The 20,631-nt window shown below is 39.9% G+C and overlaps 1 protein-coding gene across 15 annotated transcripts in view; it reads left to right on the top strand.

Annotated features, from left to right (window-relative positions):
- Positions 1–20,631, top strand: part of c2cd5 (C2 calcium dependent domain containing 5) — a 112,090-nt gene that overhangs the window by 34,311 nt on the left and 57,148 nt on the right. For 8 of the 15 annotated variants that reach the window (XM_048553764.2, XM_048553766.2, XM_048553767.2 and 5 more), the window contains 3 exons: positions 2,255–2,340; positions 5,782–5,890; positions 14,675–14,740. In XM_048553764.2, the coding sequence (XP_048409721.1) occupies positions 2,255–2,340; positions 5,782–5,890; positions 14,675–14,740 (261 nt within the window). The remainder of the gene's footprint in view (positions 1–2,254; positions 2,341–5,781; positions 5,891–14,674; positions 14,741–20,631) is intronic. The other 7 variants (XM_048553768.2, XM_048553769.2, XM_048553765.2 and 4 more) reach the window with 1 other exon arrangement.

The raw sequence follows: 20,631 nt of genomic DNA, 5'->3' as shown, positions 1-20,631 counted from the left end.
AACACAGTGTAATTGCTTCTCCCTGCCAGTGATTCTGGAACACTTGCTGAAGGGTAGGATGTAGATATATGTATGCAAAGTTGTGTAAGCAGTTTCTGTTTATTAATATCTAAGCCCAGGAAAATTCAGTAGGTGCAAGCGTTTTAATATATAGGTAATGATTCACACAGAAACACTGTTTGGTTAATAGGTTGCATTGTAAATTTGTAATTAGAACATAAGCCATTTGAAGTTTCTCAATAAACCTTATATGAACATGGCTGTCAACTTCACTTAAGTATTGAATGTAAATACTTAAAATGGTCACAAGCTAACATTTTAAATTTAGAGCTGTTGAAGTGCATCATAAATTCTTCACTTTAAAATGTTTCGAGTGAAAGCATTTCTGGAGTTCAGAATTTGCTTGATTATACCTTACTATTTGAATACCTAACCACTGGTGTATAAAACAGATCTAAATATGTGTATATATTAATAGATGCATTTTAATAATAATGTAGTATTGATAATTAGACATAAATATGTACCTGAGATCTAAAAGATGCAAAAAATAGGCTTGTAAACTCCAGTGCATTCATAATATATATTTGAAGGTGCTTACATTATTTCCGGTTGTCTCAGGTACCAATTGATACCCCCTACACCTGTGTTTCCCAAACCATTTTTCCAGTCTAATCCCATTTTAACATGTACACATGCAGTAATTAGTGCCTTTTGCATCTTGACTCATGCCCACAGCCCCCTGCAAGTGCGCATGTTAGTGCATGCCCCCTTCCACTTGTGCACAATAATCAATCTCTTTCTTGCCCTCTTTCCCTTTTTCTATGTTACCTTCATTGATGTCAGCCCCACTACAGACAAATTGCTCCCTCTTTACACGCGTGCAAGGCACGTACCGTACACACGGCATAATCAGCCGCTCTGGCTGACTTGTGATGTACCTGCTATTACCAGGTTAAGGACCCTATGCTACAGTTACACAGAAGCAGAAACACAATAATTTTGAAGGCACCATTCACAATCACAGCTCAGCTCTATGAATGTTTTTCTCCCACTCCAAGCGCTTTGCCCAGTTGTTGCAGTGTCTCAGATTCCGAAGCTGAAAGTTGTGGGACCAAGTGGAAATAATTTTAGGATAACAGTTTGTTCAGGATTTCAGTTTTGGACAGCGGGATTACAGTGTGATTGGTATGTACTTGAAGCACACATGTTAATGTTTCAGATCAATTTAAGAATTAAAAGGACAAGAAAAAAGCAGATATGAAAAGAAATAAAGTTGGTGATTGAAGAAGGAGTAAGATGAATGAAAAATATCTCTCACATAGCTGAAATTTTTAAAAAATCAAAAAACAAAGCTCAGTATTCTCTTGAGGTTGTTGGCTTACTTGCTGAGCTAGATGGCCATCGTACAGTCGTTTTGTCGCCATGAATGGTAACATGATCAGTTCAGACTCTGTTAAGAACAGACTGGATCATGTAAATTCCAGGCGGAGTAGAACAACATCGCTTCATTGGAGGCTGCACTGATGATGTTACCTAGTATGGTGACAAAGCATCTGTATGATAACCAGCCAACTTGGCGAGCAAGCCAGCAGTCTCATCCACAACCCAAGCTGCAAACCTTCAGAAGGACATTTGTCAACATAGTTTTTCCAGACTATAGTGTGGAGGTGCCGGTGTTGGATTGGGTTTGGATAATGTCAAAAGTCACATGACACCATGGTTATAGTCTAACAGGTTTATTTGAAATCACAAGCTTTCGGGGAACTACCCCTTTTATCAGGTGAAGTCACTTCACTTGACAACTGGGCAGCGCTTTGAAAGCTTGTGATTTCAAATAAAAGCTGTTGGTCTATAACCTGGTGTCATGTGACTTTTAACATTCACTAGACTATAGTGCAGCTCTACCATTACACACAGCTGGTGGTAGTTTAACTTGAGGGTCACCACACCTCAGCGAGACCAGAAGTTGAGAAGGAGAGTCCTTCCTGGCAACCTCTGCCAGTGCGAGAACTGATCCCACTCGTGCTGCATCGCAGGATAGACATCCAGCTAACTGGGCCCCCAAATGTATATACAAGTCTTATACACGTTGATGTTTTGGGTGGAAGTCCCTCTTGAAGCAAAGTAGACATCTGGTCAATTTTCTTGATAATCACTTCTGTTGGGTATTTAACAGTATTTCCATGCTGATTCACTTTGATATCTGTTTGTTATTATAATATGCTTATGCACCTGTCTGATGATGTCTTAGGTATGGGAAGTGGGAGTGGTGGGAAAGATGGAGGTCCATTGAAAACACTCTATCGACAGCAAACTCAGTCTGCTTTTGAACACAGGGTAAGCATTCAGAATGACTTTTACTGGGATCTCATTGTACTTGGTTGCTCTGCAGATACTGTTTCTGAATTATATTGTAATTTATACACTTTTCTGACAAGATTTGACCTCCTTTTATTGTTTATTTTCCTTATTGAATTTAGGGATAAATATGCCTCTGTGCAGTTCCAAGGCTTAAGTAGAAATTGAATTGAAATGTAAAATACTGATGGCTATAGATTCCTCAAACTGGAGTCTGTGAGAGAAATGAAGACTGAGAGGGAACCTGACAGTGGTCTTTAAGATTATGGATTAAGATTAAGATAAATAAATATAGAGCAGACAGTTCCATTTTCATGTCAGGCCATTACTTGGAGCTATAACCTATAAGGTAGAAGACCACCTACTTTGGACCATGGGAAATAAAATTGTGTGCTCATTGGCTACTTCATAATACTGTGTCTAAGGTATGAATGCTTACAATGACATTTATTCAATGTAACCTGTAAGGATTAACTGAATGCGGGCCTTTTAAAATTATGAAGGGCTTTGATCAAGAATCCTTAAAGGCCATGAATATAGAATCCTTAAAGGCCATGAATATAAAATGGTTATTAAGAAATCCAATAGAACACCTCTATACACTAAGTTTACCTTGGGCAGAAGAGATTGATTGAAGATTCATTTAAGTATATCAGATTACAAGGGCCTTGATAGAGTAAATTGAGAGAACCTACTCTGAAGGGATATTTAGACTATGGGTAAGAAGAAGGAAATGTAAAAGGGGCTCAAGAGGCAGTATTTTCACCAAAAGTTTGATAGGCATTTGGGATTCACTTCTTGAAGTGGTTGTAAAGAAAGACTCATTATATTTGTAAATTGCTTAGATGTTCACTTGTTGTAAACTACAAGTCTATGGACTAAAATCCAGAAGTGGGTTTCAGCTGGGTGTTTTTTATTGGCTAAGACAAACGTAAATGGGCCAAATCAGCCAGTAAATTTCTGTGATTTACAAAGAGCAGTGAGAATGTGTAACTCTTGAGTAACAGAGAATCAAGGGGAAGTAGGGTAAAGAGTTGAGGGAGACCGAAATGGAATAATGTACTGATGGGGTAAGATGAAGACAGGTGGCAAAGGCAGTTAGAAGCACAAACTCTGTGGCATGGGCCATTTTAATGCAGTGGCCCATTTCTGTGGCTGTGAGGCCTTTTGATGTAATTCAGTGCATCAGTTGGCTTGTGGAGTCACTTTAGATAGTTAAATGGCCATCTTTGTTTTAATCATAGTTTAATCACCTACACTTTTAGGAATTGTGCCCTGTACTCGAAGATCTAACTCTGTTAGATCTATTTCAGGAAGAGCATGGTTCCTAACGTTAAACACTTGTGAATGGCTCTTCAAACTTTCTGTAAGTCTGAAAATGAACTGGCCTCTGCAATACCTTGTATTCTGTCATTTGGCCAATTTAACATCCATACAACTGTCCATTTCCATGTTTGTTTTCCATGAGCCATAGCTTTGATTGCAATTTTGGTTTTTTGTAGCACTTTATCAAATGGATTTTGGAAGTTCACTTACACTGCACCAAAAGTACTATCCTCCTCAACATACTTAATTTATTAAAAAACACAAGCAAACTTGTTAAACATTAGCCAATCAGTGCTGGCATTCCTTAATTAAACAACATTTGCCCAAGTGACAATTACTTTGTCTGAAATTGCTGAACTTGATAATGATCTGTAATGTTGGAACAAACTGGCATATGAGCTAACAATTGTTTCATTTTGCTATTTGAGTGTCTTTACACATTGATTGCAAGCACAGTTTTGAAAGAAGGAGACCTGACGTACTGGAATGCTGTTTCTCAGCAAGAACGAGTGTGTAATTTAACTCTTCAAACATAGACCTCTCTCTTTAAAAGCACAGACCTCTCCCTAGGTTTTTGCTGGCACATTTATACGTGTAACATTCATCCTTCCTTTCTTTTCTTTAATTATTCATGGGATGAGGGTGTTGTGGTCAGGCAGCATTGATTGCCCATCCTGAAATGCCTAGAGGGCAGTTAAAAGTCAATCTCATTGCTCTGGGTCTGCTCTGGGTCTGGAGACCGGGTAAGGACAGCAGTTTCCTTCCCTAAAGGATATTAGTGAATCAGATAGGTTTTTCTGACAATCTACAATAGATTCAGGGTCATCATTAGACTCCAGATGTTTTATTGAAATCAAATTCTACCAGCAGCCGTGGTAGGATTCGAACCCGGGTCCCCAGAACATTATTTGGGTCTCTGAGTTAACAGTCCAGCAATGATACCACTAGGCCATTGCCTCTCTGGTTGGGGCATTTAAAAGTAGGAAAGCAGTCTCAGGATGAGAAATAAACCATTTAGCGCTGAGATGAGAAATAATTTCTTCATTTGAAGGTGAACCTGTGAAAGCCTCTACCGCAGAAGCATGTAGAGGCCAAGTCACTGAATACATTCCAGAAAGTGGAAGATACATTTTCGATTTTTAAAGGCATCAAAGGGAATGGGAAGAAAGTGAGATTGTCATTTAAGGTAAAGGGTTAGCCGTTATCATGTTAAATAGCAGAGTGGGCTTGAAGGGTTGAACAGTTGTCTTCTCATATTTTCCATGTCAGAAGTCACATGACACCAAGCTATAGTTCAACAGGTTTATTTAAAATCACAACCTTTCAGAGCGCTGCTCCTGCGTCAGGTGGAACAGCATTCGGTGTAACAGCCATTTGGCCTAACAAGCCTAGGTTGGTAGTAATATTCCTAAAGAAGGGACTCTACATGAGTGACTTTTTGTTTTATCTACTTTTATTTTAGCTTTCAGCACATGTTTCCATTTTATTTTATCTCGTACTGACCTAATTTCCTTTTGAAAGTGTTAAGACTATTTGCCTCAAGTACTTTATGTGAGGGCAAGTTCCACATAGTGACTACTGTCTAAAGCCGCTTTTCCTTATTTCCCTGTTTGAAGTATTAGTGATTGTCTTGTATTTATGGCCCTAAGTTTTGGATTTTCTCACAATTGACTTTTTTTTCCACATCTCCAGTGATTTTAAAAGCCTCGAAGTACTCCCGCTGTAAGTCTTCCTCTTTTCAAGGAAACAGTTCAGTCTTGCATAATAATTCTGATCTCGCATTTTTTAGTAGCGTTCCTGTGCGTTCTTTTCACACTTTCTCCATTGTTTCTAAGTCCTTTTTGCAGTATAGAAGCCAAACTTTGCAGAGCATTCCTATTTTGGCTCACGCAAGGTCTTATGTAGGTTCAACAAACCTTACCTATTTCTTAATTTTGCACTGTTTAAAAAAAATAATAAATCCCAGCATTATATTACATTTTTAATTCCTTCATCTTGGTTCTGTGCACTGGATTTTGGGTGGAAGTGTGATGACTTGGCTATCATTTCAGTTTGCAAGTAGATTTACCATTTAATTTCTTTCTCTCTGCAAAGGAGTTCCCCTTCTTCACCCTTACAACTTTCCCACCTGGGTTTCTTGTTCACGTTGGAGGCGTAGTGAGTGCAAGATCTGTGAAGTTATTGGACCGAATTCATAATCCTGGTAAGTGTACTCATCAGATGTGTCTGTCTGTTGGGGAAAGAAAAAGAATTGCAAATTGTTTCAGTTTTATGGATTGAAAATGTATAAGGTTGCTTCGTATACAGCTTGTTCATAGGAAATGAGAGGAGGCAGACAATTAAAGTTACCTGTTAGCAGTTTTATATTGGCAAAATTCATGGAGAATTATTGACAAGCTGATTATTTTTGCACAGGGGATTTTCTTTAACAATGTTTTTATTAGCAAAGGTGCTGGTAATAAATACCCAGGATTCTTTGTCGTGGCACAAAAGTGAAATACTGCAGGTACTGAACATTTGACAGATTCTGGTGGTGGGGGGAGAGCAGGGTGCGAGCCGGGGAGCAAGAGAGTAAATTAACATTTAGGCTCTTGACTTTTCATGAGGTCTGAGGAATGACTGTTCTCATCATGAGACCTTCTGATCAATTTACTAGAGTTAAGGATGGTTTACTCTCCGAGACTGTAAAAACCAAGATGTTGTCTCAGTACCTTTTAAAAATGTTGGATTACATTTCAACTAGACATTGCAGATGTCTCTTTCATCAAATGGTTAGCCATATCTTGAAGGGATCAACAGTGTATGCTTACACTGGGCTTGGCATGTTTTTAAATGGCAGCGAATCATGGAATTATGCAGTACAGAAGGGGGCCATTCACCCTATCGAGTCTGTACTACCAAAAATATAATCTGTTATGCACTATTCCACTTTCCTGCAGTCAGATCATCGCCTTGATGTTACAATGCTTTTAAGTGTTCATCCAAGTACTTTTTTTTAAAATCGTTGTGAGGTTTACCACCTCAACTACCCTCCCAGGAAGTACACTCCAGACTCCTACCTCCACCCTCTGGGTGAAAAATCTTTCCTCAAATCCCTTCTAAACTTCTTGCCTTTCATTTAAAAAAAAAGTTCCCTTGATTTTGACCCTTTGACTAAGGAAACAGCAACTTTCTAAACACTTTGTCCATGCCTCTCAATCTTGTGCACCTCTTAGAGGCTCCACCACCCCCACTCGCTCCAATGAAAACTACCGGGGATTATTCAGCCTCTCTCCATCAGTGCAATACTCCACCCTGTGCAATAACCTGGTGAATCTCCTTTGCGCTCCCTCTTGTACATTCACATCCTTGCTATCATGTGGTGACCAGAGCTACACATAGTATTCCAGCTGTGGCCCAACTACAGTTCCGTACAGCTCCAGTATGACCTCCGTGTTCATGTAACCTGTGCCGTGACTGATAAAGACAAGTGTCCCATATCCTGCCTTAACTAACCTATTAACCTGGTCTGCCACCTTTTATGAATCTCTGCAGAAACCTCTCAAGATCCCTCTGTCTCCCTAAAGTTCCAGGTGTTCTTCCATTCACCGAGTACTGCCTTGTCTTTTTAATTTTTTATAAAGTGCATCTCTTCACATTTAGAACACAGAACATTACAGCACAGTACAGGCCCTTCGGCCCTCGATGTTGTGCCGACCTGTCATACCAATCTCAAGCCCATCTAACCTACGCTATTCCATGTACGTCCATATGCTTGTCCAATGCCGACTTAAATGTACCTAAAGTTGGCGAATCTACTACCGTTGCAGGCAAAGCGTTCCATTCCCTTACTACTCTCTGAGTAAAGAAACTACCTCTGACATCTGTCCTATATCTTTCACCCCTCAACTTAAAGCTATGCCCCCTCGTGCTCGCCGTCACCATCCTAGGAAAAAGGCTCTCCCTATCCACCCTATCAAACCCTCTGATTATTTTATATGTTTCAATTAAGTCACCTCTCAACCTTCTCTCTAATGAAAACAGCCTCAAGTCCATCAGCCTTTCCTCATAAGACCTTACCTCCATACCAGGCAACATCCTAGTAAATCTCCTCTGCACCCTTTCCAAAGCTTCCACATCCTTCTTATAATGCAGTGACCAGAACTGTACACAATACTCCAAGTGCGGCCGCACCAGAGTTTTGTACAGCTTCACCATAACCTCTTGGTTCCGGAACTCGATCCCTCTATTAGTAAAAGCTAAAACACTGTATGCCTTCTTAACAGCCCTGTCAACCTGGGTGGCAACTTTCAACGATCTGTGTACATGGACACCGAGATCTCTCTGCTCATCTACACTGCTAAGAATCTTACCATTAGCCCTGTACTTTACCTTCCGATGACTCCTACCAAAGTGCATCACCTCACACTTGTCTGCATTAAACTCCATTTGCCACCTCTCAGCCCAGCTCTGCAGCTTATCTATGTCTCTCTGCAACCTACAGCATCCTTCGTCCCTATCCACAACTCCACCGACCTTAGTGTCGTCTGCAAATTTACTAACCCATCCTTCTACGCCCTCATCCAGGTCATTTATAAAAATGACAAACAGCAGTGGACCCAACACTGACCCATGCGGTACACCACTAGTAACTGGTCTCTGGGATGAACATTTCCCATCAACTACCACCCTCTGTCGTCTTACAGCAAGCCAATTTCCGATCCAAACTGCTATATCTCCCACAATTCCATTGACAAACAGCTGAGGCAAGGCTCACTGGTCTATAATTACCAGGGTTGTCTCTACTCCCCTTCTTGAACAGGGGAACCACATTTGCTATCCTCCACTGATCTGGCACTATTCCTGTAGACAATGACGAGTTAAAGATCAATGCCAAAGGCTCGGCAATCTCCTCCCTGGCTTCCCAGAGGATCCAAGGATAAATCCCATCCGGCCCAGGGGACTTATCTATCTTCACCTTCTGAAGGATTTCTAATACCTCTTCCATGTGAACCTCAATCCCACCTAGTCTAGTAGCCTGTATCTCAGTATTCTCCTCGACAACATTGCCGTTTTCTAGAGTGAATACTGTTGAAAAATATTCATTTAGTGCTTCCCCTATCTCATCTGATTCCATACACAACTTACCACTACTATCCTTGATTGGCCCTAATCTTACTCACGTCATTCTTTTATTCCTTAAATACCTATAGAAAGCCTTAGTGTTTACCCTGATCCTATCCGCCAACAACTTCTCATGTCTCCTCTTGGCCCTTCTGAGCTCTCTCTTTAGGTTTTTCCTGGCTACTTGTAGCCCTCAAGTGCCCTAACTGAGCCTTCACATCTCATCCTAACAAGCCTTCTTCTTCCTCTTGACCAGAGATTCCACCTCCTTCGTAAACCACAGCTCCTGCACTCTACAGTTTCCTCCCTGCCTGACAGGTACATACTTATCTAGGACACACAGGAGCTTTTCCTTGAATAAGCTCCACATTTCTAATGTGTCCATCCCCTGCAGTTTCCTTCCCCATTCTATGCTCCCTAAATCTTGCCTAATCTCATCGTAATTGCCTTTCCCCCAGCTATAACTCTTGCCCAGTGGTATACACCTATCCCTTTCCATCACTAAAGTAAACATAACAGAATTGTGATCGCTATCACCAAAGTGCTCACCTATTTCCAAATCTAACACCTGGCCGGGCTCATTACCCGGTACCAAATCTAATGTGGCTTCGCCCCTTGTTGGCCTGTCTACATACTGTGTCAGGAAGCCCTTCTGCACACTCTGGACAAAAACTGACCCATCTATAGTACTCGAACTATAGTGTTCCCAGTCAATATCTGGAAAGTTGAAGTCCCCCATGACAACTACCCTGTCTCTCTCACTCCTATCGAGAATCATCTTTGCTATCCTTTCGTCTACATATTTGGAACTATTCGGAGGCCTATAGAAAACTCCCAGCAGGGTGACCTCTCCTTTCCTGTTTCTAACCTCAGCCCATACTACCTCAGTTGACGAGTCCCCAAACATCCTTTCTGCAACTGTAATACTGTCCTTGACCAACAATGCCACACCTCTGCCCCTTTTACCATCTTCTCTGTTCTTACTGAAACATCTAAATCCCGGAACCTACAACAACCATTCCTGTCCCTGCTCTATCCATGTCTCGGAAATGGCCACAACATCGAAGTCCCAGGTACTAACCCATGCTGCAAGTTCACCCACCTTATTCCGGACGCTCCTGGCATTAAAGTAGACACACTTCAATCCAACTTCTTGCTTGCCGGTGCCATCTTGCTTCCCTGAAACTTTATTTCAGACCACCCTACTCTCAACCTTTTCTATAGTCGAACTACAATTTTGGTGCTCATCCCCCTGCTGAATTAGTTTAAACCCACCCGAACAGCCTTAGCAAATTTACCCCCCCCGGGATATCGGTACCCCTCTGGTTCAGATGAAGACCATCTTGCTTGTAGAGGTCTCACCTACCCCAGAAAGAGCCCCAATTATCCAAGAATCCAAAACCCTCCCTCCTGCACCATCCCTGTAGCCACGTGTTCAACTCCTCTCTCTCCCTATTCCTCGCCTCACTAGCACGTGGCACGGGCAACAAACCAGAGACGACAACTCTGTTCGCCCTAGCTCTCAGCTTCCATCCTAGCTCCCTGAATTTCTGCCTTAAATCCCCGTCTCTCTTCCTACCTATGTTGTTGGTGCCAATGTGGACCACGACTTGGGGCTGCTCCCCCTCCCCTTAAGGATCCCAAAAACACGATCAGAGACATCACGCACCCTGGCAACTTGGAGGCAACACACCAACCGTGAGTCTCTCTCGTCCCCACAGAACCTCCTTTCTGTCCCCCTAACTATGGAGTCCCCAATGACTAATGCTCTGCTACTCTTACCCCTTCCCTTCTGAGCAGCAGGAACAGACTCTGTGCCAGAGACCCGTTCCCCACTGCTTTCCACTGGTAAGTCATGTCCCCCCAACAGTATCCAAAACGGTATACTTATTGTTGAGGGGAATGGCCGCAGGGGATCCCTGCACTGCCTGCCGGTTCCCTTTCCGTCCCCTGACCGTAACCCACCTGCCTTTTTCCTGTACTTGAGGAGTGACTACCTCCCTATAACTCATCTCAATAACCCCCTCTGCCTCCCGAATGATCCGAAGTTCATCCAGCTCCAGCTCCAGTTCCCTAACGTGGTTTTCAAGGAGCTGGAGTTGGGTGCACTTCCCGCAGATGTAGTCAGCAGGGACACTAGTGGTGACCCTTACCTCCCACATTCTGCAGGAGGAACATTCAACTGCCCTGACCTCCGTTCCCATTATTCTAAATTCCCTTAAATAAACAATAAAAAATAAACTTCTTACCTTACCAATCAGGCACACAGAACCTTTTTGTTTTGGTTTAGAGGAGGAGGAGGATGGGTGAGAGACATTACCCGGGTAGTGTTTCGGGTATTGCAACCACACAAATATATTACCTCACTCACTCACCAGTCCTGTGTCGGCTCCTGCTCAGCGCACCTCCGCCTATTCACGAGGTAAACTTTTTATAGATTCAAAAACAGTGACTCACTGGCTTCCCGACAGGCTCCTGCTCCAAGCTCCCGCTCACGCTGCTGCTGCAACCAGAAAATCCAGGGTTAAATTCCATCTGTCTATTTGACCAATCTGTTTTATATCCCCCTATAATCTTAACGATTTCCTCCTCACTGTCAATCATCCAGCCACTTTTTCTGTCATGCATAAACTTACTTATATTGCAAACCTGTTTCCACCTCACCCCCAATCCCCCCACTGCCACCACCGACTTGCTGAAATTGATATAAAGTACGTTAACTGCCTGTACCTTTGTCCAAACACTGAGTCATCTCGAAAATTTCTATAAATGTTAGTGGGCATGGCCTCCCTCTGACAAACCCAGGCTGACTATACCTGATCAAATCTTGCCTTTCGAAATTGTAATTCATTTTCTCTGTTAGTTTCCTTAGCACTAATGTTAGACTCACTGGTCTACCTCTGCCACCCTTCTTGTAAAGTGCAACTACACTAGATGTCCTTCAGTCCTCCTGCATCTCCTCCCCTGCAGTCAGAACAGTTTAAAAATGTGGGTCAGAACACTGCTTGGGTTAGTTTGAAGGAGTCTCACTTTCAACGTCTTCCCCTCACCTCAGGTGTGTTGACCCTCAGGTTAAACTACCACCAGTCACCTCTGTCTAATGAGAGAGCAGGCCTATGACCTGGTAAGACAGTGGTGACTTTACCTAAGCGATGTGAACCACAACCTTTCTCTTAACACTCTTCCCACTTCACAATGCCCTGCAGCTGCTCAGCGGCACCAGGGGGACAAGACACTATCCTGGAGTTGTGTATGACTGCAGAAACCCCTATCTGTTCCCCTAACAAATAAACCTCCTGTCACAATTACTCATGCTTTCTTATTCCTGTACAGTCGGGCCGCTTGTGATGCCAGAAGCCTGATTCTGCCTGCGCTCCCTTGAGGAACCAGCACTCTCCTTAACTGCCAGAACGGAAAACCAATTTGTGAACGGGACTCCCAAGGGCCTCCTGCACAGTCTGCCTGTTTCTCCTTGACCTCCTAGTCGTAGCCCATTCATTTCTTTGCTCTGGTGCCTTCAGCAGTGGTGTGATCATTTCTTTTAAGCGTGTTATCCATGTACCTCTCAGGCTTGTGGATGTATTTGCCCATTTCTTTCTTCTTTTCAGGTTTCTTTCAAAATTAGGAAATTTGAAACTACTGCTTTGCTCCAAGTATCAAATATTAGAATAATAAAATTTCACTTCGCAAATAGTGCTCTTCTCAATAAGGAACAAAAATTCAAAACTTGGTTCCTTCCACTTTTTCTTTGAGCATGAATATTATTAAACTTCAAAGCTATATATGTAAAGCATCTGGATCCATTTTTAAAATTATTTTTTGTGATTTGACTATCATCAGCAAGGCTGGCATTCATTGCCCATTACTAGTTATTTCTGAGAAGGTGTTGGTCAACTTGTTTTCGTACCAATGGGAGTTCCATGTGGTGAAGAAGCTCCCACAATGCTGATGGCATGAGAATTTCAATTGTCATGGTCTGATGCAGCTTTCGAGGGCAGTTCTGAGTCAACCATGATGATGTACACCTGGAGTCACATGTAGATTGCCCCAAATAAGGACAGCACTGTTTATTCTCAGAAGGCATTAGTGAACCTGTCAAATTTTTGAAACTGTCTGGCAACATCCTGGTCACTGATGCCAGTTCTCCATTTCCAATTTGTTTTATTAAGTGAATCCAAATTCGCAAACTTGGGACATGTATCCCCTGGATTAGTCTATGAAATGTCTGGATTACTTGACCAATTAATGTAACCAATATACCCATAAACTTTGCATTAAAACGACATAAATTTCGACCAGATTTGTAAGATTTTTTTTGTTGTTGAATGCTTGATTTAATCTCTGAAAAAGTACTTGCTGTGAAAGTAGTAATAGAATTTGAAATTAAGCAAATTAAAATCCTCTACTTCTGATATGTACAAAATAGTAAATTAATGATAGGAAAGAACTAATACAAAGGATTAAAATTTTTATTTTAACTTATTCACCTGAAATTCTAGCCTCATTAAGAGGGATGAATTGCTCATGTTATCTATTCCAAAACAATTCATTGCTGATTTCACTGCGAGTAACAATCGATGCAGTGTGGACTGTCAGTCTTGTATTTTTAGGCTAGGGGTGTCTTTTAAAATGGTTCTTAATTCCATTTTCAGGTTAATGAAACCTGTTTTCTTTGATTCTTCTGTGGAACGTTGTTGCTAATGCCAGCATCTGTTGCCCATCTGCTAATTGCCCTTGAACTAAGTGATTTGCTAGGCCAATTCACTTTTCTGTGGATCTGGAATCACATTTCATCCAGACCAGTTAAAGATGGTAGATTTCCTTTGTGAGTTTTTACAGCAGTCTGTGATAATTTCATCTAGACACAACCTTTATATTCCACATTTATTAATAAAATTTAAATTTCACAAGCTACTGTGGTGATATTTGAACCCTTGATCCCAGTTCATTCATCTGGGCTTTTGGATTACTACTCCAATGACATTGCCACGACACCACAACCTCCCCCATGTATAAGTGACACCATCCAAACTCAGCTGATTTTGGTTGGTTATCTATATTGATGTGTTGCTTGTGTGTTAAGAGGTGATTCCCTCTTCCGTGTTAAATTTTTTAATTTCTTCAATTGTATATTTTAGCAGTGGCTAACTAGGAATATTTGCATGTCGAGGTGTACAGGTCGTAGCATTTTATATGACTTTTCACAGAATTTCTTTTCACATTTCTACACTGTTTTCTATCAATACTTTTTTATATGGAATGGGATTTATGAGCAATGCCTACCTTTTTAGTGCAATAATGCTTTTATTGGGAGAGAAATAAAAGTGCAATGTTTTTAGTTTAAAATATTTTATGAAATCATCTTGAGAATCAGTCTACAACATCCTAATTCCATGGAGAAGGTAATATTGACTAGTCTTTGTATAGTCTAATGTCCTTCCCATTTATCAGTTTATTTGAATCCATTATTAATCTCCAAATAATATCTAAGAGTTTTATCTTCTGAGTGTCCCTCTGTTTGATGAAGGTGATTTTACTAATTTTGTGTTGGGATGACAAATTAGTAGGGTAACTGTTTTGGAAAGATATTTATATTGAAAATTAATGAAGATGTGCATTGATGTACACTCCCAATGAACATGAATATTTGCAACTAGTTTTCAGCCTTTTCTATTTTAACTTATAATGGCTAAAAGCTGGTACTAGATTGAAGTAGTATGGTCCTTACTCTCTCTGGCCTGTCTGGATGAATGAACTTCTATTAACTCTATTGTCTGTGTCTTTCCAGTTCCTGTGGAGTAGTGTTGTCCTTGTTGTGCTCTCTGTATTGCTTACTTCGATCTGCTCCTATAACTGATCTACTAACTTGCTGTTTTGAACTCAGCCTTTGTCGGAATTATGGGTAACACAAGATCTTACAAACTGCTAGACTGGAATAGTTTCAATGCAGGTATTTTATAAACTTCTTCAACGTTACACATACTGACCGAAATTATGGCAGCTCAGTGAAGTAACCTTCCATGGCTTTATCACCATAATTTTATAATCAGCCAAAGTAAATAATTTACAACATTTGAAAGCACTGACTATTGATGAAAGTAGTGATAACTAAATCAAATGTTCTGTGGTTGGTAGAACAAAATCAGTCTTAGGGCATAAATCTTTTATTTAAGATGCAAAGTTTGTTTAATTTCTTTAAACAGCAAAAGTCTAGCGGTTACCTAACAATAAGTTAGTTACACCAGGGACACCTTGCACACTTTTTTTCATATATGTTGTATAAGTTTTTTTTAAAGAAATTCATTTTGTGCATACTTCCTAAACTGCAAGCCCAAGCATAATCTGGCTTAATGTATTTAATAATTCTGAAATACACGACTTCGTTATTAGGCAGTTTTTAAAATACCGAAAGATTTCTTACATTTTAGTCAATTTAATGTACTACCCCACCTTTAATTCAGTTAATGCAGTGAAAGACATCAGGTTAGCTAGCAGAATGGAATCTTATGTCGAAGGATTAGGATTAATATATTAAGTGAAATTTTAAATGTACTTTTATTTCCATTTTAATACTTGTCCTTAGGGAATTTTACTGTTGGAGTATAGCTTGTTATTTGGTCTATCCATCTCTCCTATGTAGTATACTGACATTGTTCTCAAAAGCCCCCTAGAGCAATGACATTTAATATTGGTGAAATAACAGTTTTAAATAATAATTAATCTAGTTTACCATCTTGAATATTAAGAAACAACTAAAGGATTATTTATTCTATTTAAAAGATTGCATTTATTTAGGTGAGTCTTTTCCTATCTTTGTTTGTCATTGTGAATGTTAATAACAAGATGGAGCAATTATAATGGTGCCAAACTTTCTAACCTGATCAAATTAGTTGTTTTTTCTTTAATATAGTGTTTATTAAGAGGAGCGTTTTAGGATCTATGTCACTTGTGTTTTCAGCATCAGGTATTAGCTCAGTCTGATGCAGATGCATTGCAAGTATCTCTCTTACTGTACCCCTCATCCTCAGGACCAATGGAACAGTTACATTTATCTCCTTCATAAACCAATTGCTCTTGGGAATAAGGAGCAATTATGTACTGTTGGCCAAGCATTTGACCCCTTAGAGCGCAGTAGGGAGACATACATTCTGGACAACATTTAAACTAGGTTCCAGCATTAAAGACAACTATGTAATAATGTTAGATAACACGGTGTGAAGCTGGATGAACGCAGCAGGCCAAGCAGCATCAGAGAAGAGGGAAAGTTTGACATTTCAGGTCAAGACCCTTCTTCAGAAAATAATGTTCCCCTTTTCCTTTGGGGCAAATACTTCATTTTTGTTTCTTCAGCCTAAATCTCACTGTTTGATCTGAAATCAGGAACAGCTTGGAGAGATCAAGTTCAGTTAGAGTTGTTTTTAAAAATATCATTAGCTGTTATTACTGTCCTAGAGTTTTGATTGCACCTCTTTTGTAGTATTAAATCTCCAGCCAATTTCTGGGACAGACAGTTTAGTATAGGGGTCAAAGTGAGCTGAAAACGCCTGGTTCTTTCCCAGGTTCTTGTCTTTTTAATGTTGGCTTTGAACAGCAGCACGTGTATGCATCTTTGCTCTGACAAAAGTATCTCAGAAATTAGGCATCAGGTGGAACGAGTGATGATGACTCTTGTGCTTGTACTGAAGTGGCATAGTAAAGACTAAAAGGGAGCAGAAAATGCCATGATATGTAGGTATAGTTAAGACATGGATCAGCAATGACCTGGTTGAATGCGCAGTACGGGCTTTCATGGCTGAGTGACCTACTTTCACAGAAAATGGATTGGGACTAGTCCTTAAGTTTGTGTGGATCGTGGGTAACCTGTGTCTCAATTCTCTTTCTCTGACTTTGCTCCATATCTCTTACCTTTCAAAAATGTCACTTTCAAATTTTTCAGTTGATTGAGTTCCAACATCTCTTTGATGGAGAAAGTTCCAGATTTTTGCCTAGCGTTTGAGGGAAGAAGTGATTCATAACATTGCCTCTCAATGACTAACTGTAGTTTTAAGGTTATGCTCCTGAGTATTGGCCCTCCCACAAGAGTAAAGAAAACATACAAAAAGAAGGGGCAACATAGTTTAAAAGAAGATTAAGAAAAAAATGCAATGAAGCGAATTAGAGAGGAGAATGGAGCTAGGTGTAGAAAAATAAGAACTGAGATTCGGAAAGAAAGGAGGTTTACAACATTCATCAGCCATTCAAGCCAACTGGTCCATAAAGTTCAAAGCTTCACACCAGATTTGCTCTCCCCGTCTTCATTTAACCCTATCAAATGACATCCTTTCCTTTACACTTATGTTTTTAAGGTTTTGGAGTAGATCTGTAGCTCAGGTGTTGAGGTTGGTTGGCTCGCCGAGCTAGTTTGTTGTTCCGCAGATGTTTCGTTACCGTGCCTGGTAACATTCTCCGTGCAGCCTCTGATGAAACATCGGTGTGTTTTCCCGCCTGGTTTTTAAACTCTAGGGTCCGTTGGAATGGATTGCCTCACTTCGGGTTTCCACCGTAGTGGAGTGTCTATGGGGTCAAATTCAATGTGTTTATTAATAGCATGCTTTGTGGAGTGCCATACTTCCAGGAATTTTTGTGCTTGTCTCTGCCTAGCCTGTTCATGAACACCAACTGGCTACAAAAAGACACGACCAATACTTGCTCATCTCAATCCACTTGGACAAGGAGAGCCACGACTTTGACTGGGACAGCACCAAGATCCTAGCACAGGCAAGGCAGAGACAAGCACGAGAATTTCAGGAAGCCTGGCACTCCACGAAGTAGGCTATTAATAAACACATTGAACTCGACCCCATATACATTCCACTACAGAGGAAACCCAGATGTGAGGTAATCCATTCCAATGGACCCCAGAGTTTAAAAGCCACGCCGGAAAACACACCTACACTTCATTAGAGGCTGCACTGAGAATGTTACCAGGCACGGTAACGAAACGTCTACGGAACAACAAACCAGCTCGGCGAGCCAACCAACCTCAGCTTATGTTTTTATCTAGCTTCCCTTAATTGTACATGTGTTACTTCAATCCACTACTCTTTGCGGAAGCAGGTTCCATATTCTCATCACTTTCTCGGTAAAGAAGGGAATTTCTGTTGGATTTATTGGTATGTATCTTGTATTTATGTCCCTGGTTTGATCACCCCAAAAAAGTGAAGAAATCTCTGAGTTAGGAAAAAGATTACCTCTCAACCTCCTTTTCAGTCAAGAAAAAAATTCCAGCCCATTCAGAATTTCCTAATGGGTAGAACCTGTCAGCTCAGTACCATCCTTGTAATTTATTTTTGCACCTTCTTCAGTGTCCCATGACGTTGTTAACATAACGTAGAGACTAAAACTGTGCATATAACTCATAGTGGGATTTCAGCAAGATCTTTACAAGTGCAGAATGAATTTTCTGCTTTTCAGTTTTATCCCTGCAGAAAACCACCTGATGCTTTGAGCTTTTTTTTAATGACTTCCTGTATTACTGCCTTTAGTAATTTGTGTTTCTGTACCATTAGATCCTTCTGCGCTTAAACTCCAGTTAAGCTTAACTTTTAGAAGGCATAGATTCCTTACGCTCCCAACAAAATGCAGTAGTTCCTAGTTACCTGTATTTTATTGTCAAGACTGGGGTAGAATTGGGATATTGTTAGGAGTAGACCTAATTAAGAGGCTGTTTGAGCCATGTGACTATTTTGAGAACTGTTGAATGTGATGCTTTTGTTCAAATTTATTCAGATGACAATTGATCTGAGTGAACCTTCAGTGAAGATATATGTCGATTGCAATATCTCTATCATTATGGAAATAGTTTCTAACTACTTGAATATTGCCTTGTAAATGATATTTTTAAAAAGGATATTAAAGTTATTTCTGATATTCTAATTTGAGTATTTAAAGTACATGTTAAAAGTTTTTAAAGAAGTAAATTCTTTGTTGCGTACATTTGCTATGCTTTTATAAGGATGTCAAGATCATTACTTTGACCATTTCAGTGAGCTGCCATGGTTTTCTGTCTGTTTTGTCCCGTTCAGTGAAGCATGCCTCAACATGCATAGTATTTTTTGACTATTGTTCACTGAGACAGTTCCTGTTGTATTGCCATTTTTTTTAATTTTTACTTTTTTTGCTGCAGCAGATAATATTGCCAGCACTTGTGTATTGTTGAACTTTGCTTGGTGCTTAGCATCATGCGTCCTAAATTATTACCTCTTCAGCTTCAAGCTTATTTATGTGAATATGCATGCCCACTTGAAATTTTGTGGCTTGAACTGTGAAAAGGCTGCTGCTTCTGAAAACTCCCTCTTAAAATTGTACTTTTTCATTTTTCATCACAGGTGCACATTTTGTTTATTTGCATTTTAATCTTCCCTACAATTGTGTTTTTGTTGAAGACTAAAGTTTGCATCCAAATTCCTCACGCAATGAATCAACTAAGAATTTTCTCATGTTATCATACATTAAAATCTTTGCTCTTCAGTGTTACATAGCTTTGCAGACTGCTGAGTAAGGGAAAAAAATGTGAAGTAATCTTTGAGAAGGTTGCATAATTTAACTTTCATTTTGCTGTTTTAGGAATCTAATGGTTTAGAAAGTCTGTGATTGTCTATAAGTAATAAGCAAGGAGCAGATGATGTCAACTTAAATCTGATGAGTTGCAAAATACGATTGATAGTTTTTCTGCAGAAGTGCTACTCCACGTAGACTAACACTATTAAAGACTGCAATTGAGAAATTACAAGAACTGGCTTACAATTGGGAGTAACTAAATCTTTTGCTTTTTGGAATTAAAAATTACACTCAGGAATGCATGAATCAGTATGAAAGCGTGTTAATCTTTATGTAAAGGGAGTTAATATCAAATTTTCCCTGTAAGAGTTTTTGTCAAAAGCAATAAGCATTTTAAACATCTAATCTTGACGTTTTTAATATGTTTGAATATTTGTTGAGGGAAGGGATAAATGTACAATCATATCAGTTAATATGCTTTTTTAAGTTTGTTGACACAGAGGATTCAGCCTTGATTTTTCAACTTTTCTACATATTTCTTAAGTCACTTTACAGCCATTTTCTTGTCAGCCTTCCTTCATTCAGTGCAATGCATGTTTGTGCATCTGTACTAGAGCGGCCTCACCTTACCTTCTGGATTTGCTGGATTGAAGTTCAGTTGTAACATTGCCAAAGATTTTTACTATTGTCTTTTATTGGTCGTCTACAGTGCCTTCACTTGGAAAGTGGGCTAAAGAAGGCACTTCCCCAGGATGTACGCTAACATGCCAAACTCATTTTCCATATTACTGTACCTCACTTGGAAGACTACAAAAGCTGACTTCATGCTTGTAAAACACATTGGCAGGAATTATGGGTTTTTTTAAATAACTAAATTGTATTTGATATATAAAATCCTAATCATCAGCCAACAGAAGTTAGTTCTTTGTGAATTTTTTTAAAAAATTCATTTGTGGGATGTGGTATCAGTGGCTAGGCTAGCAGTTTTGTACACTGTAAATGTCTAGAGGCTCAAAAGTTAACCACATAACTTTGGGTCTCAAGTCATATGTAGGTTAGCTCAGTAAAGAGAGTTGATTTCCTTCCCTAAAGGACATGAGTAAACCAGACAACTTTTCTTTTCATAACAATCCACGAGGGTTACATGATCACCGTTAGACTAGCTTTGAGAGAGGTTTTTTTTAATTGAATTCAAATTTTACCATTTGCTTTGGTTAGTGTTACATGTTTAAGTGGAATCTTTAGACAAACAGTTTAACACCTATCGAATCAGGTAGACATAAAAGATCTCATGATACTATT

The sequence above is a fragment of the Stegostoma tigrinum genome, chromosome 25 (assembly GCF_030684315.1).
Source record: "Stegostoma tigrinum isolate sSteTig4 chromosome 25, sSteTig4.hap1, whole genome shotgun sequence".
NCBI classification, from domain to species: Eukaryota; Metazoa; Chordata; class Chondrichthyes; order Orectolobiformes; family Stegostomatidae; genus Stegostoma; species Stegostoma tigrinum.
This window is presented reverse-complemented; position numbering and strand designations above follow the sequence as displayed.